Consider the following 15,813-nt stretch of genomic DNA (forward strand, 5'->3'; position numbering starts at 1 on the left):
TGAGCTGAGCCTGGTTCTCTCTCTCTATGAAAGGACATTCCTCGTCTTGGAAAGTGCAGGTAACTGCCAGCTTTCCCTTGGAAAAGTGGAATTGTGTCCCTGTGACTTCAGGACCTCTCTGGCTTGCCAGGATGGATAATAAACGACAGAGATTTTGTCCATGTTTCACAAAAGCCTGGCAATGCTGGAATATTTCACTGCAGGGAAAGGAAACATAGCTGAGATGTATCTGAGGAGAGTATTGCTCATTAGAATGTTGCCAAATCTGTTTTAGATATGAGCCATAGAGAAACTTTTTGCAAAATAAATGAAAGGAGTCTGTCACAAGCCAAAATTTATGTGTGTGTGCATTTTGCTGCAGAATAAAAAGCACCTTCCAGCTAATGCATTTGTATAAGGAGCAGCAATACACCACGAACATGAATAGTTCATCTCCCTAAAAAATTCACATGCTTGTGAAATATGAGGAAATTGCAGTTTTACCAGATTTCTGAAGATGGATGGGGAAGCGGTTTGGAACAAGCTGCCATCTGAATGCTATTCTTTGTTGATAATTTCTGATGCTCCTGCTTGTTCAAAAGATTTCTGACTCCATTAAACCACCACTATAAGCCTGTCAGCCTTGGCTATATTTCTACATGTTCTCCAGTCCTGGAATGCAGATGTTTTTCATGTTTTTTTTTTTTCCTAGTGGCAATCCTTATTTTTAAGAATGAAACTAGAAATTCTAGGGTTTGCTTCAACTTTTTTTAAATTTATTTTTACTTTCACACTGTCTCTGAAAGCAGAAATTAAATTGTTGATGAGGAGAGAGAGAAGTGAATATTTCTGGAGCAGTAAAGTGGCATTGGCATCCAAACTTCAATTTCACACATACTTAGACAGGGGGAGATTTTAAGGGGAAGTGACTCCTGTTTTTGCACAAATTCTGGTGCCTGCCTTCCTAAATGTGGAAGAGGGGAACAGACTGCAGCCTGTGTTTTAATCTGCATGGTTCACTGAGTTAGTATTTTGGAGATGCAGGCGAGGACAATCTGGTACGAGATGCACAGCCAAAATTATAAACATAGCCCATTCTCGTGTTGTTTCCTACTCAGATTGTCTAAAATCATAAAGTGAGGGCTGCGATTAATTAAAAATTTAAATTAATTAAATACAAAATTTAATTCCATTTAAATTTAAAATTTAAAAAGAAGCTTGAGTCACGTGTCTTTTGCCATAATATATCTGTCTGGTCTGGTTTTTCTATCACTGGGGCTATTTAAGAAGTAAGGCCCAGTACAGCTTCAGTAAAGAAAGCATAATCTTACTTAAGACCTGGCATCCCTTTTGCCATTTACAGCTTAATTTTTGCCTTGTTAAAAAAAAATAAAAACCAAACCCAAACCTCAACCAGTAACTTTCACTTTTTTAAAAGAGAATAACATGTGTACACTGAGGTATAGATGCCATTTCAGGTTCCTTGTAGGAGGATTCCTGTCCTCCAGCACTGACAATTACAGGATATTCTGTTTAACCAGTGACTAAACCTGTAGATGCTCAGGTGTTGTTTTTCTGAGTTTGAACAAGGCAAAGCATCTTGCTCCACATCTGAACACTTGTAAACAAAAGAATCATAAAGACACAATCTTCCCAATGCATTCAAACATGACAGTTGAAAAGAAAACAAAAAGTAAGAAAAAGAGCATTTTGAAATGCCAGGATGTTGGTGCTGCAGGCTGTTGTGTTGAGTAGGGGCTTACTGAGCACTCAGCCTGGGTGGGTGGGCTGCCTTCCTCAGCATTTGCATCCCGAGAAAAAAATGTCCAAAATCTGTGTTTTGGAGTTTTGTGGACCTTATGGACTGTTACTTTTTCATTGGAGAAGCTGACATTTTAAATGCATCTCTGGGCAATTACAAATCTATTACAGTTGAGGGCTATATTGGAATATTAATGTGCTTGTCAGCCTGGAGTTGCAAAGACAAATCATCCCACTTTGCTTAAGGTCAGGAGTCTGATAAAGATCATTCAGCCTTTCAGTTTAAATGGAGCTGGCTGCAGCTAATTATTAATCAGTGAGACTGAGAAGGAATTGATGCTCTCACACATGGTGTTTGTTATCTCTCACAGGCAATTTCGTTCCTCACGCCACTAGCAGTCATTTTCGTGGTGAAAATAATCCGTCGAACGGACAAGACCGAAATTAAAGAGGCTTTCTTAGGTAATGTATGTCATACTTCAAGGTGCAAAAATGTCTGATGGCTCTCAGAGATTGATTCCAAGTGTAGTCCAAGCCTTGAAGAAAACCTGTCTCTATTACAGCCCATTATAGTCCTTGCAGTGCAGTCTCAGGGTATCTCACAGAAGCCTTTGGGTTTATGTGTGATTTAGATGTACAGATTCTGTGCCTTAATTCCACAATTTAGCCAGCAAGGACTGGAATTTGATCAGCAAAGACAAGTCCATCTGAGAGACTGTTCAGATTTATGTCACACCCAATCTGTTACTTTCCTCTTATTTGTACTTGCAGCTATTCTAAATCAAGGCTTTGACTGGAAAGTCCTGTGCGACTCAGCTGTTTAGTGTAGGAAATTACTCTTCTCATTGTTTTCTCTGATCTTCTCCTGCAATTTACTTTAACCCATTGCAAAATCTGTGCTCTTGGCTCAGTTTTTCTAATTAGAAGCTGTTGTTTCATCCTTAACTGCCAATGGAATTAGCTGTGCACTTAATCCTGGGCTGTGAGCTGTAGTGGCTGTGCTATGGGTGAGCTCTGATTACAGTTGTAGGCAGGAAAGTGGAGTAGAGGACAATGGAGAGGGTAAGTTTTAAGCTGTTCCAGCTAATTCTGGCTGTGCCTGTCTCTTGAAACCTTACAGTAATATGTGCTCAGATCCTTTTGATTTACAGATATTGCCAGAGATCAATATTGATTCAAGCACTTTCACTGGCAAGGAATACCTTGAAACACTGAGAAGTGCAGATGTTTTTGTTGGCCTTATGTTTAAAACATTCATAATTCTGAAATTCTGTTTTATTGGCTAATTTATGCTTTATTTATTGTCCCTTACATGGTAAAATCGAAGCAATACTCAACCTTGCTTTAACTTGGTAGGATGCAAATGGCACTGTGTAATTGGAAAAAAAAAATTAGACAAGGCTTAATTCCCATAGATTATTCCTTCTTTAGTTGCTCTCACATAAGTGTGAAATGATCCTAGGTTTGTTTTGACTGCTGTCAGTCATTTGTTGTAAGTTCTGAAATGTCTTCGAGTGATACTTTACTGACAAGTCCATTCACTGGAAATAACTCCTCATTCATCAAGCACACAGAGTCAGCTCTGAGCCTCCATTCCTGTTGTGTAAGCAGGAGAGGAGCTTAGGCTCCATTTCTACATCATTTACTTTCACCTTTTTTTCTAAAAAGACATGATTTTTTTTTTCCTGTTGTTTTGCCTTCTGTTGTTATTCCCTCTATAACATTAGAAGAAAAGTTGCCAACTTCCCCAACATTCCCCTTGCTGCCCAGACTAAGGAAACACCAATCCTGATGTTCTGTTCGGTTTGTGCCATAACTGTGGAACTTCTTTTGGCTTATTTGCCACTTATTTACCAGTTCAAGTACATTGTACTCTAATAAAGTTCAGTATCTGGTGATGTGAGGGTTCATTAGGTGTGGTGAGCCTCTGATTTACTGAGATCTGTCACAGAATGTTCACAAAGAATGATCAGGGAGTTCCCCAAAAGGTGGATTTCTTTAAGCATGATGCATAGAGGAGAGAAAAGGTGAGAAAGAGATGAAAATTCTTTGCCCCTCATATTGCCATTAGTAGAGAGAAGAGGATTCAATGCACCTGGAGTAAGGAGGAGTTAATTTAGGTGCCCTTAAGCCTTCCCCTGGGAGTGCCTGAATCTCTCACTGACTTGATTATATGACTTTAGATGGGCAGTATGAATCTTTCTTAAGGGAAACAACAGCAGAGCAAATAGAATATTTTTTTACCATCCTACATTCACACTGTCACTTGATGCTTGGCTTGCCAGTGTAAGGAATGTGCAACAGTGAAGGCACAGTTCTGTCAGGTGTACAAAGAACCATCAAGACAAAACTCAACAAAAAGACTGAATTTTACTGCCTGTCTTCAAAAGCAGGTATGTTTTTTAAGAAGGGCGGTGTAGTGCTGTGGCACTGCTGGTTATCTGCATTTGACTTCATGGAAAATTTCCCCATGCAATTTCCATTAAAATCTGCGACAAAACGGTGGAGGGGAAAAATTGGATTGAGTGGTCACTGTGAACAAAGGTGTTAAAAGAGGAAGAATGTTTTTAACAGTATGAATGTCTCTAGGATTGACTTGTTCTTTCATTTTTGCTGGCAGCTATTGTTATATTCTGAGAAAACCCTTATTTTTGCTTTGATGAAGGTCCCACTTTTTTTTAACTTTAAAAAAATATAACACACAACACTATAATACATTTTTATGATCTGTAATATCCTCAGGCAAAGGTTTTATGGAGACAGGATGAGTGCTGCTGAAGTGCAGCATCTGGGGCAGCAGCCCAAGGAGAAAATAGCTCAGTGGCTGTCTTAATCAAAGCTATATTACTGTAAATGTTCTGCTGGAAATCAGACATTTGCCTGATATTTTTTTTCTGATGGGAAATAAAATTCATTGGCTCCTGGTTTGCAACAGGGAGCTACGGTGTGGACTGCAAAATTAAATAATTTTTAATCTAAAATGTGTGTATGTGTAGGATCCAAGTGCCACTGAAATCAAGGCAGAGATCTCCACAGGCTTGAGATGTGGTTCTTTGGAATTTCTGGGGACTTGGCATGCAAGCGCAAATAGAAGAGATGATTAATTCTCACCTAGTACAACAGTTCCTTCTTGTTGACCAATTTTATTAGGAAAAAATATTAATCATGGGAGCAAATGTAAGGGGAAAACACTGAAATATTTAATCAAAACATCCAAATCCTCTTGAAAGAGAAATAAAGTCATCTAATTGTAATTTTGGCCAAAAGGCAATGCTTTAGCCTGAAAGTGTTTAATTGCATCTCGCACACACACACATACATATATATATACACACACACACACACACATATATATACATATATTTATATATATATGTATACACGTGTGTGTCTACAAGTATCTCTATATCTTGTGTATTGGTCTATAAAAAATTCTGCTTGACATAAAGAGCATGAGCGTTTAATCTGGTAAATTACAAAACACAAAAATTGCAAACCCACAGTACTTCATTCTCTGATTTTTTCCCATTTATTGACTTATGCCTGTGCAAATGGCATGGTAGGAAAACTGGCTTTGTGTAGGGAAGTAAGAGCCAAGCAAGTCATGATTGTTACAATGTTCTGAGGTCTGTCCTTAGTCTGGATAACAACAAAAACAATAGGCTGAAAAAAAAGATACTCACTTTTCAGTCCAGTAATGGTTTAAGTCTGTAAATCAAATGCTGTAGTGCTGCAGTTTATTGCTTGGTACTGAGGTTATTATTGTTCTCTTTGTTCATTGTGTTTTGTAGCTGTTTCCTTGGCTCTAGCTCTGAATGGTGTCTGCACAAATACTATTAAATTAATAGTGGGAAGGTAAGTCCTGTCATGTTCTAAATGATGGGTTTAACTTGAGAGGAATGGAGACAGACTGACAGCTACAGCAAATCCCAATAAATAGAGAGCTGCTGTTCCAGTGGAGTCAGAGGGGCCCTGTGGAGCTGTCCTTGGCCTGCTGCAGGTGTTGTACAACTTCATTAGGTGACACCCCACTGTGGCAGCAATCCGTGCCTGTGTTCTGCTCTTGTTTGACTCGCTGGCAGACCCAGACAAGCGAGGGCTCTGGGAGGAGTGGTGGGGGCTGAAATCAGTTCATTAAATTGGCAGCATGGGAGGGGAGAGTCGCAGCATGTGGGAGCTCAGGTGCCAGTGGCCCTTGTCTGATTAAACAGGAATCAGTTCGTTTTGTGACAAGCATATTCTGTGTCCAGGTGACATCAACAAGCACAGCAAAACAAACCTGAGAGCTGCAGTGAATGGATTCCTAGGTAGAACATTTCTTTAGGGAAACATTATTTTGAATGAAGGGCTCAGAAAATATGTTTTAGGTACTTTTTGTCTCTTTGTAAAAAAATTATTTCAGCTGAAAAATATGCATTTGACTTGAGTTCATACACTGTTTGACAGAATCCAGTGCTGCTTTTGTTGCTGGGGTGTTTTGCAGCATTGAGGAATCACTATTTGTGTTTGGTTTCTGATGAATCCTCTCTGCTGCAGAACTGGTGCCCTGACAGTAATGGCACTTGGCACTTTTATTTGATGGTGCTTTTAAAATAATTAAGAATACACCCACTTCTTTAGACAGGAATAAGCTCATTTTTCCTGCACTCCAAGCCAAGTATTTTGCTGTCAGCTTGTCTCTGAATCTTTTCTTCTCCACGTGGTTTGTTAGCTCAGGGTCAGTGTGACACCAGTCAAACCTGCAGGCCCAGCTCACAGCAGGGTCAGGAGAATCTCAGAGGTTTGCTCAATGCACTGAGACAGTCAGCATCAAGGTTGGTTTAGGTTTTGATGGATGCTTTTTGAATATTCTGAGCTGCACTTTTTGGCAAGACCTGTGAAAATTTGGGAGTTGTTACACTTTGTGCAGAACTGATCACTCTAGTTAGGAGTAACCTGCATGTGTGTGATAAGCAGTAAATGTAATAATCACTCTGAGGTTTATTTGTTACTACAGCTTTTGTATTTTTAATATCCATGGTGTTTTTTGTAGACCGCGTCCCGATTTCTTTTACCGCTGCTTTCCAGATGGAGTAATGAACTCTGAAATGCACTGCACAGGTGATCCAGACCTGGTCTCTGAAGGCAGAAAAAGCTTTCCAAGCATCCACTCTTCCTGTAAGTTCACTTAAACACAGTGCCTCTTTAGTAAGAGGCACTGTCCTTTCTGTGGTTTGGGGTTGCTCTTCTTCTTCTGGATGGTGAACCTGATTTTTGCTGGAGGAGTCTGAATTTCTGACTTTCAGAAAGTCAGCAATTTCCTTCTGGAAATAAAATGGTGAGCCTCTGACCCTTCCTCATCTTGGGAACCACCTGAGAACATTCAGAGTCACAGCAGAGCTGTCAGAAGAGTGAGGAATATTCAAGGTTCCAGAACACTGTGATTCTGAGGGGCATCTGTTCCCCAGTGCAGAACTTTGTCTGTATAGTAAATATTTATTTTGTTATATTCCAATGAAGTAGGACAGTACAGTCACTCTTCTTTTGCTTTTGGGGTGGTCCTCAATCTAGCTTTCATGGTTTGATCAGGTACCCCCAGTTTGTGCTGTATCCTGACAGATGTTTAGTTGGCTTTTTGAGAATTCATCTACCTAAATTAGTTTTACTAACTTAGGTGTTTGTAAAGGTTCCTTTCTCTGTCTTGGGAATATGAGTTCTAGTGTGTTTTATGTCATGTTTGACAAAACTTCTTTTCATCTGTAAAATAATTTGATTACTGTAAGCTTCTTTGGCGTTTTTGGCCAGTAATGTTTGTTGCTTTCAGCTGTTCTAAGAATTGCCAATTGAGAACCAGTGAGTTGTATCTATGGAATTTTTTGGAAAGTGGTAATTTCAAATTGCCTAATGGTACAGAAGTATATATTGCACACAGGTTGGGTGATGAGCTGAATGAAATTGTGAGCTGATTTTTCTCCTTTCTTGTCTGAGTCACAGAAATAAATAAGAGAGTAGTAGATGTTTGTGGGTATGTTATAAGCTTTAGTTCCAAGCCAATGGGGCAGCCACAGGAGGAGTCTTGGGGTTTTCCTTTTACCTGGCACTGGTTGTACAAGCTCTGAGTTATGGTGCTGCAGCTCACACCTAATTTATTGGAGCAGAATGATGTTCCAGAGTATTTAGATCAAAATTATGAGAGCAGCTTTCTCTATCACAGACATAAGATTAGTGTGGCTGAGTTGACTGTATTTCCCACCACAAAACCTTTTATTAAAATGTGATAAGAATGAAGAGATATTATATATTCAGTAATTTTTATCACTTGGTAAGTGTATGTTAGAGAGGCAATTCTGCAGCTGCTTGAAGTACTTAGCTGTTTGAAGCCTGATGTTATAATATCTAAGTCTCTGACAAGCCTTAAAAATCCATACATATTTTAGTCTCATAATGGAGAAGGAAACCATTTAATTTGACAATCATACAGTGCTAACCCTTCTTCTCTGCAGCAAAATTATTTAGATAACCAAAATTGCCAGTTTTATCAAGAACAGTTTATGGTTGTGATCACAAATTTAGTTTCTTGCTATTACTTCATTCCCAGTAGTATAAAGAGTGAGAACCAAATTATTATTATTACTATGGGAAGCACACCATTATGTTACTTTGCTACACCTATGGAGCAATGAGGATGTTTGGGATATAATAATTCATGTTTGCAAATTGTGCTGTAGTTTTCCATTTTCTTAGCTCAGTTTTAAAAACGGTCCTTCCTGTCTTCTGGCAATTCCAGGTAGGCCAGATAGGCAGTGTGAGCACTTATGAACTTTTCTTCCATAATCTCAGTCCAGAATGTTTCCTTGGCACCTTTCTCCCTTCCTTCAGCACAAGATTATTACGAGGTAAATTGAAGGAGTTCCACTCTTCAGATTTCTGTCATCTTTCAATGTGTGTTGTGAAGCTCATGAAACAGCACCAAAAAGGGTTGTTTGGTTGGTTTTTTTTTGTTTCTGTTAGTGTTTGGGGGATTATTTTTTCTATTTCATGACTGCAGAAATGTAAGTGGTGAGGATGAGAGTTGACATAAACCATAGTACCTCTCTTGGTATGATGGTTTACAAGTACCCACTAGAGTTTGGTATTTCCTACTTCACTTGAACCCCTGGGGAAAATAAATCACAAGTAAAAGCTGCCAGGCAACTCATAAAGAAGGGTTGGAAGCTTCAGTCAAGAGCCATTCACATCTTCAAAAGAGTTTTTCTTAAGGCATTTCTAGGATAGGCTGTCAATCACAAGCTTTGTTATACCAGAATCTAAAACTTCATCCATGCAAGACGAAGCCTTTAACAAGAAAATCTGTGGTGCTGTAAATGGGGAGCTGTAAGAGTGAAAAATGCAGGCATGTGTGTCAAGAGTGACAGCACTGGCACTCCCAGGTGGCCTGGCCTGACCTTGCTTACTCCATAAAAATGTTGTGAACAACCTGTTGCCACTCTCAGAGCAACTTGTGCCCTGAAGGAGAGTTCTCCTGTCTTGGAGCACAGATGATTTCCTTGGCTTCACCTCCCTGGGCCAAGGACTGCATCTCATAAAAGAAGAAAAATGTGTGGAGCACAGACTGTTTCATAACACCGAGGAGTGACTTGCACGTCCCACTGGATCAAAGAAATCTCTGGATCTTTTGGATTGTTTGGAACCCATTTTCCTTCTTTTCCAGTGTGCTGCCAATCTTGTGAGAGGGGATGGACCTTTGGCTGTAGGAGCCCAGACTCCTGCCTGCGTCCAGAAGCTCAGAGGTGCTCCTGAGTGGCCCAAAATAACTCCAAAATATGCATTTGTTTATTCCATATTTAGTATTTCCACAGTTTTATAATCCATTGGCATTTTAATGCCAATTTAAAGCTAGCACCTGTGATGGAACCATGCAGCCTCTCTACGCCCATACTTCATCAAAACAGTGATGTTTAAGGATCATAAATGCAGCATTTTTTCCTGCCTGTGTCCTTCCTGTATGCTTTCTGAAGAGTTTTCTTGCAGAAGACTTTTGGGCAGCCTTCTCTGGAGAGGCCTCATGGCATCCCCACCTCTCCAGCTGTATTTTTCCCTCCTTGCAAAAGATGGAAACAGCAGCAGCAAGCTACAGACCAAAAATGAGCAACCAAATGCATGGACATACAGATAGAATGATTGAGTGTATTCAATGAAACAAACAGAAAAAATTGTGCAGAAATCAGCAGAAAACCTTTTATTGGTAATGATTACCCGGTGTGCCACTTAATGAAAAATGTGATGCATGGATAAAGAGAATTTAACTGAATGCAACACATGCAAGAGGAAAATTAAGGTGAATGAACACAGGACATTTAATTGGACAAGCCATGTGCACAACTGGGACCTGAAAAGATCACTGAATTTGCAGGCATACATTGTACTAATGGGATGGAGAGAGAGCTTTTTGTAATTGATTTCTTCCTTTGCATCTAATGTCTGATGTCATTTTGACATTTGTGTCAGGCTGACAAAATCTATCCACAAACAAAATAGGAACTTATGAGTCCTAGAGTGCTATTTATCTAAAAATCAATGTGCATGGGAAAGAAATGCTTGTAAATCCAGGTTTGTATCCAGTGAAGCAATTCCGGGTAGGCCAGATAGGCAGTAATAAAAAATGGAAAAGAAATCAGTAGGGTTCATTTAATTAACAGTTCTTTGTTACTTGCAGTAGCTTTGTATATTTGCCAGCTCAAGGAAGATTTCACAATGTGCCAATCTTTATACAGGCTACAAGAACTGAGCATTTCATTGTCTGGTATTTGTGTGGACAGGGAGGTCTGAGTCTATTTTGGTGAGAGAATTTGAATTTGAATTATTACCTCGGGGTCATGAGAGAGAATGCCAGCTTTCTAAACCCTGTCTTAGTCTTAAATTGCAGTTAGCTATTGTTATCATTGGGTAAATATCTTTGTTTGGAGAAGATATCTTAATTTTTTCAGGGAACATGTTCAGCCTGGAAGCCACCAGGGTTTTTTCATGCACAAGGAAGGCTGATTCTGCTTGACCATATGGCAAGAACATGTTTAATTAAGGTGACAGGAATACTGAGCATGTTTTCCATATGAGAGCTCACATTTCTGAAAGCATGTAGGGTTCATGAGCTGCAGCTTAAAAATTGTTGCAATGCCCTGGGACCTCTAAAGAGTTCTCAGAAGAGAGCAGAAGAATATGAGCAGTAAATTTCCTGTGATGTTGCCACATCACCAGTCAGGTGGCTGGAAGGAGAGGGAAAGTAAAAGGGCAAATTGTCTTTTCACTTTATATCCTGGTAATGGCACAAATATAAAATGGTTCTACCAAATTTTATGGGTTGGGTTTTGTCCATGTCTTCTTCCAGTTGCAGTCTAAAAATTAATTCCGGCTTAAAATACAAATCCAGATCATCTTTCCAAGTTGGTGATACTAAGTTTTGGATACAGAGATCTAAATAAAAGGAATAAAAACCTGATCCATTGCATTCTAACTGAATCTTTGACCCAGATTTCACCTGTATAAATAAGGACAGGCCACCAGCAGCAAAGAGAAGTATTGCAAAAGTAGTATGAGTTTATATTAAAATAGATAATAAATGAGTCTTGTTGCCAAAACCAGGACAACTTCATGGTTGCATCTGAAATGTTTATGTTCATATGTTGCTTATCAGAACAGTAAATAGGAAATCAGCATCACAAGCTTGCTTCAAATATTGTTCAGTAAAATGGGCTGTTTAGCTTCAAAGAAAAAATTAAATCCCAGACAAGGAGATGCTGCTGTGATTGGAATGGAGTCCTTGTACAAGCAAATATGGGTAAATAATAGTAACACAACAATTTATTTAGAAACACCAAAAATCCTCTGTGAATTTAATGCCAGATTCTTGACCCTGTTTGCTTTCTTAGAGGAAGTGATTAATTCTTCATGATATAACTCCCTTTAGGCTCTTATTCTGCTCAAAACATTTGCAAGCAAATTGCAGTTGCCAGTTTTGGCTTCAGCTTTTTTTAGTGACTATTTTTAAATGTGTTATTTCTGACTTGGCCAGAACTGTTGAAACTGTGTTTTTCAGCTAAGGAATTAGATTAGAGGAAGTTGCATGAAACTGGTTTTGGTACCTTTCTACTGAAGCAAAAATAGTGGCTTGGTGAGAGGTTAATTCAAGTTCCTTGGGGTTTGTACTGCTGAGTGTTGGTGGCCATCAAAACCCACACAGACATCCTGAAACTGATGTGTCTGCTGTGAAATAAATGAATAATCACTTGCTAGTCTGGTTTATATCAACTTGTAGTTGGATTCACAGGACTCTGGGGATAAAGGTGCCTCTGGAAATTGTGCAGTTCCAGCCACAACAAGGCAGGGTCAGGGTGAGAAGGTTCCAGAGGATGATTCCCAGTTGAGGTTTGATTTAATGTGAAGATTCCACAGCCTGTCTCACAGGGAAGCTGGTCCAGTGCCTGACCACTCAGTGAAAATGTTGTTTGTTATATTTAAATGCAGTTTCCTGTGCTTCAGTTGGTGCCAGTTGTCTCTTCACCTTGTACTGGCTGCCACCCAGCAGAGCTGGGATGTTCTTCCCCCAGTCCAGGAATTTGAATTTCCCTGTGTTGGACTTCAGGAGATTCCTGTTGGCTATTGATCCCTGAGAAAAAGATCCCATCAACTGACTGGAAGCCAAACTTGCTAAAAATTAACCATTTTAACACAGTGGCTGCAGAAATAATTGAACATACTTACAATTTCACGTTGGATTGGATGGATTTATGGGAATAAAATCAACTAAAAATTAACATATCCTGTATAAAATTGCTATCAGCAGCAAAATAAATAAAACACTTGTGATTTTTATTTTTTTGCAATCTGCAATTTAGTTACTTAAATTAGTTTGAAAAGTTGGCTTTTGGCTAAATTGTGTCTTTTTTATTAATAAAAATATTGAGTCTAGAGACTTCTTTTTGCAAGGAAAAAATAGAGTTTTGAAGAAATGATTTTGTGCTAGCATCTCAATTTTATATTTACAGAATGAATGTTGATATAGAGCTGTGAGAGAGCTTTCATTTCTCGTGTGGGTGTTTTTGTTTTTCTTCTTTTTATTGTATTGCTGAAAGAGGTTTGTAGAGATTACTGTTGAATATTGTTGAAGAAATCAGAGAATTCAATCAGAAATCTGAAATGAATGCAATCAGAGGCTGTGGGGACAATAGCACTGACTTGTGTTGTCATATGTTTTTTAATTACCTCCTTGATGAATGAAGGTGTCCTGATGTGTTTGAGAAAGTAATTGCTCTTTAGAAGTGAAGAAGAAAATTATTTTCTTTGCCTTTCGAGCTGTAGTTTACACTTTCAGACAAAATGGAAATCTGTAAAAATTTGAAGTTAAAAAAGTGAGCTGCAATTGTAAGTAAATCTCTGATCTTGGCTCAAATAAACCAGTTTTCCCAGCAGCTGCTGCTGGTTCTGGGTTATTACATTGCTGTTTCTTGGTTATTATATCTGTTCAGTTTGCTTTCATCTGTGCAGGAAAGGAGCTTAATTACCTTTCAGTCTAATTCTTCCTTTCTTTTTGCCTAACTTTAGCTTTTAAGGCAAATTTTGTAAGCTAAGCTTAAGGAATTGGTTTCACAGGCTGCAGAAGATTTTGTTGTGCTGCTGTAGATTTCAGCTGTATCTAAAGTAAAGACCATTGTTCTTCTGCCTGACCTTTTCTCTTCAAAGGCCTCTGAGTCACAGCAGAGATCTAAAGATCAATTTCCATCTGTGAACTGTGGTGACAGCTCTTCTCTGGAGTGAAATGGGTCACAAAGCTCGGGTTTGATTTGAAAATGGAAGGCTGTGAACTCAGGGGAGCCTGGCACGTCTCTTTCTGACCATCTTTAAGGAAGAAATCTCACTCCACTGCTGGCAGATATTGAGATTCCTTGAAACTGCCATTGCAGCACATAAATCAGAATATGCAGGAGAGTGTTCTACCTGTATTAGAGCTACTTGCAAGTAAACCCAAATATTCTGTGCCCGTGAGGACTTTAAAATTCCCTACGGAGCACTCACCTTTGTAGGCTGGGGTGGGTCTTTTCCACCCTAAAAGAATTATTTGTGGTCAGTCTCCAAATCCTCCTTGCACACTCAAATCCCCTTTGAGCAGCAAAAGGGATACACCTGACTCACACAAGATCATGTTGTCCTAATGCAAACAACTCCGAGTCCAAAATAATTTCATTAAAATCAGGAGTACCAACTACAATTCTGCTGTAAGCAAAAGAAAAATAACTCAATAAAACCCTTGAAATTGAATGATAAACTTTAAATGCCAGGCAGCTTCCTTTAGAGGTGGCTGACTGATTTATCAAACTGCAGAAATCTCAGTCATAACATTTTCTGAAAACATTAATTTAGGTCTCTTGAAAGCAAGGGGATATTAAAAGGCTCTTGAGATAAAAGCTATGAGATAAATGCAGGAAATCAAGTATACTATTTATGCCAGAAAGAAAAAAAACACCTGCAAAAGCCTCATTTGGATTTTGCTAATGCTGTCAGTTCCACATAGAAAACATGAGTTATTAGGTAATTTATTTCCTCTTCCTTCTGCAGAAGACTGAGCAAATAATGACATCAGTGTTTTCTCAAACAAAACCTACATGACAATTATTTATGCAAAATATTTAAAAAACTAATACTGCTTTGTTGAAAATTACTGATTTGACTGGTGGATTTTTTGTTGAGACTTTCAGTTTTCCTTTGTTTCAACCTGAACTAAGAAGTCTCTCAGTCTGGTTCCTACATTTTTTATAAGTAATTGGGAATTTTTTATAAGTAATTGGGAACATTTGGAGAATGATTATGTTGAGTGTTTCTAATCATGTTGGAAGGCAATGCAAGTTGCTGGTTTGGGCTGAATTTAGGATTACTCCTAAATTAGGCTTCTATCTAGTCCCCTCCTCAGTTTTGGGAGAAAAAGAAGAGAAATCTCTTGGTTTTTGCTTCTCTGAGCCAGTTATAAATTCTGTGACAGCAGCCTGGGTGTGGATTCTCTTCGTAGCCAGGTAAAGACTCTGCAACAACTCTCAGAACATCCCAGCACTTCTGGTGAGTGGCTGGTTGTTCATATTTTATTGTCTCTATCTCTTCACAATTGCCTGCCCTACTCAGTGTTTGTCACTGTATATCATCAGAGATATTAAAGCTGATTATATCATTTATTCTCTAGCCTTGCCTGATGAAGCACTAATTAAATTAACATGGCATTTGTGGTGTTTTGTGCTGTGCCACTACAAGGAAAAAAGGTGACTGGGAAATATGCTGTCATTACAATGAAAGGACAGGCAGCTCCTCCTCTCCTTTTCCACTAAATAATTAAAATAGTCAGTTGTAAGAACGAAAATATTTTTACATGTTAAAAGACACCCATTTGTTTGAAAAATTAAAGTGATTTATGTGCTTCAGAATGGAGAAATTATTGAATTTCAATAAAAATGTTTGCTATCCTGTGATAATTTTATATAAAATATTACCTCAGTACTTGTAATTATAATTGGGTATCTAAATTTGAACTGTTAATTATCTTTAGCTAGCAATTTCATGGAGGATAATCATATTTCCTTCACTTGAAAATGAACATTTTAAGTAACAAATGAGCTACAAGCCACAGGTTTTTGGCAGTAATTGCTGCTACTCCCCTATTTTCAAGATAAATCTCTTAATTAACAGCTGTATGGCACTGTCTCACTGAAATATTTCATCCTTTTATAGAAGAATCCAGGGAAATATGAAACAGATTTCTTAAATACGCAAGCAAAAAAAAAAAAAATCCTGTGGGGTTTATTGGCTTCTTAATTCAAACTCTGAGTACACTCAGGAATGGTTATGTTTAATGCTTCTACCTCTTCTCTGACATAATTACCTGTGAATACTCAACGGCAAGGGCTGTTGGAATTCATGAGGGGCTTTGGAAATGAACTCCTTAATGTTCAGTTTTCCAGCCTTAATTATAAATCAACTCTTTCGAGCCTGTTAGAGGTTCAGATTATGGGTATACCTCAAAAAGATATTCCTTTTTTTCTGAATTAAAAAAAAAAA

The 15,813-nt window shown here is 38.5% G+C and overlaps 1 protein-coding gene across 4 annotated transcripts in view; it reads left to right on the forward strand.

Moving 5' to 3' along the window:
• The window catches only part of PLPP4 (phospholipid phosphatase 4), a 47,684-nt gene that overhangs the window by 19,067 nt on the left and 12,804 nt on the right, over positions 1 to 15,813 (forward strand). For 3 of the 4 annotated variants that reach the window (XR_010367623.1, XM_064431478.1, XM_064431480.1), the window contains exons 3-5: positions 2,112 to 2,202; positions 5,532 to 5,595; positions 6,773 to 6,897. Coding sequence is in view for 3 of the 4 variants with exons in the window: in XM_064431478.1 (XP_064287548.1) it covers positions 2,112 to 2,202; positions 5,532 to 5,595; positions 6,773 to 6,897 (280 nt within the window). In the remaining variant the exon portion in view is untranslated. Of the gene's footprint in view, positions 1 to 2,111; positions 2,203 to 3,891; positions 4,134 to 5,531; positions 5,596 to 6,772; positions 6,898 to 15,813 lie in introns of those variants that run through there. The other variant, XM_064431479.1, reaches the window with a different exon arrangement.

The sequence above is a fragment of the Passer domesticus genome, chromosome 8, assembly GCF_036417665.1.
Source record: "Passer domesticus isolate bPasDom1 chromosome 8, bPasDom1.hap1, whole genome shotgun sequence".
In the NCBI taxonomy this organism is placed as follows: domain Eukaryota; kingdom Metazoa; phylum Chordata; class Aves; order Passeriformes; family Passeridae; genus Passer; species Passer domesticus.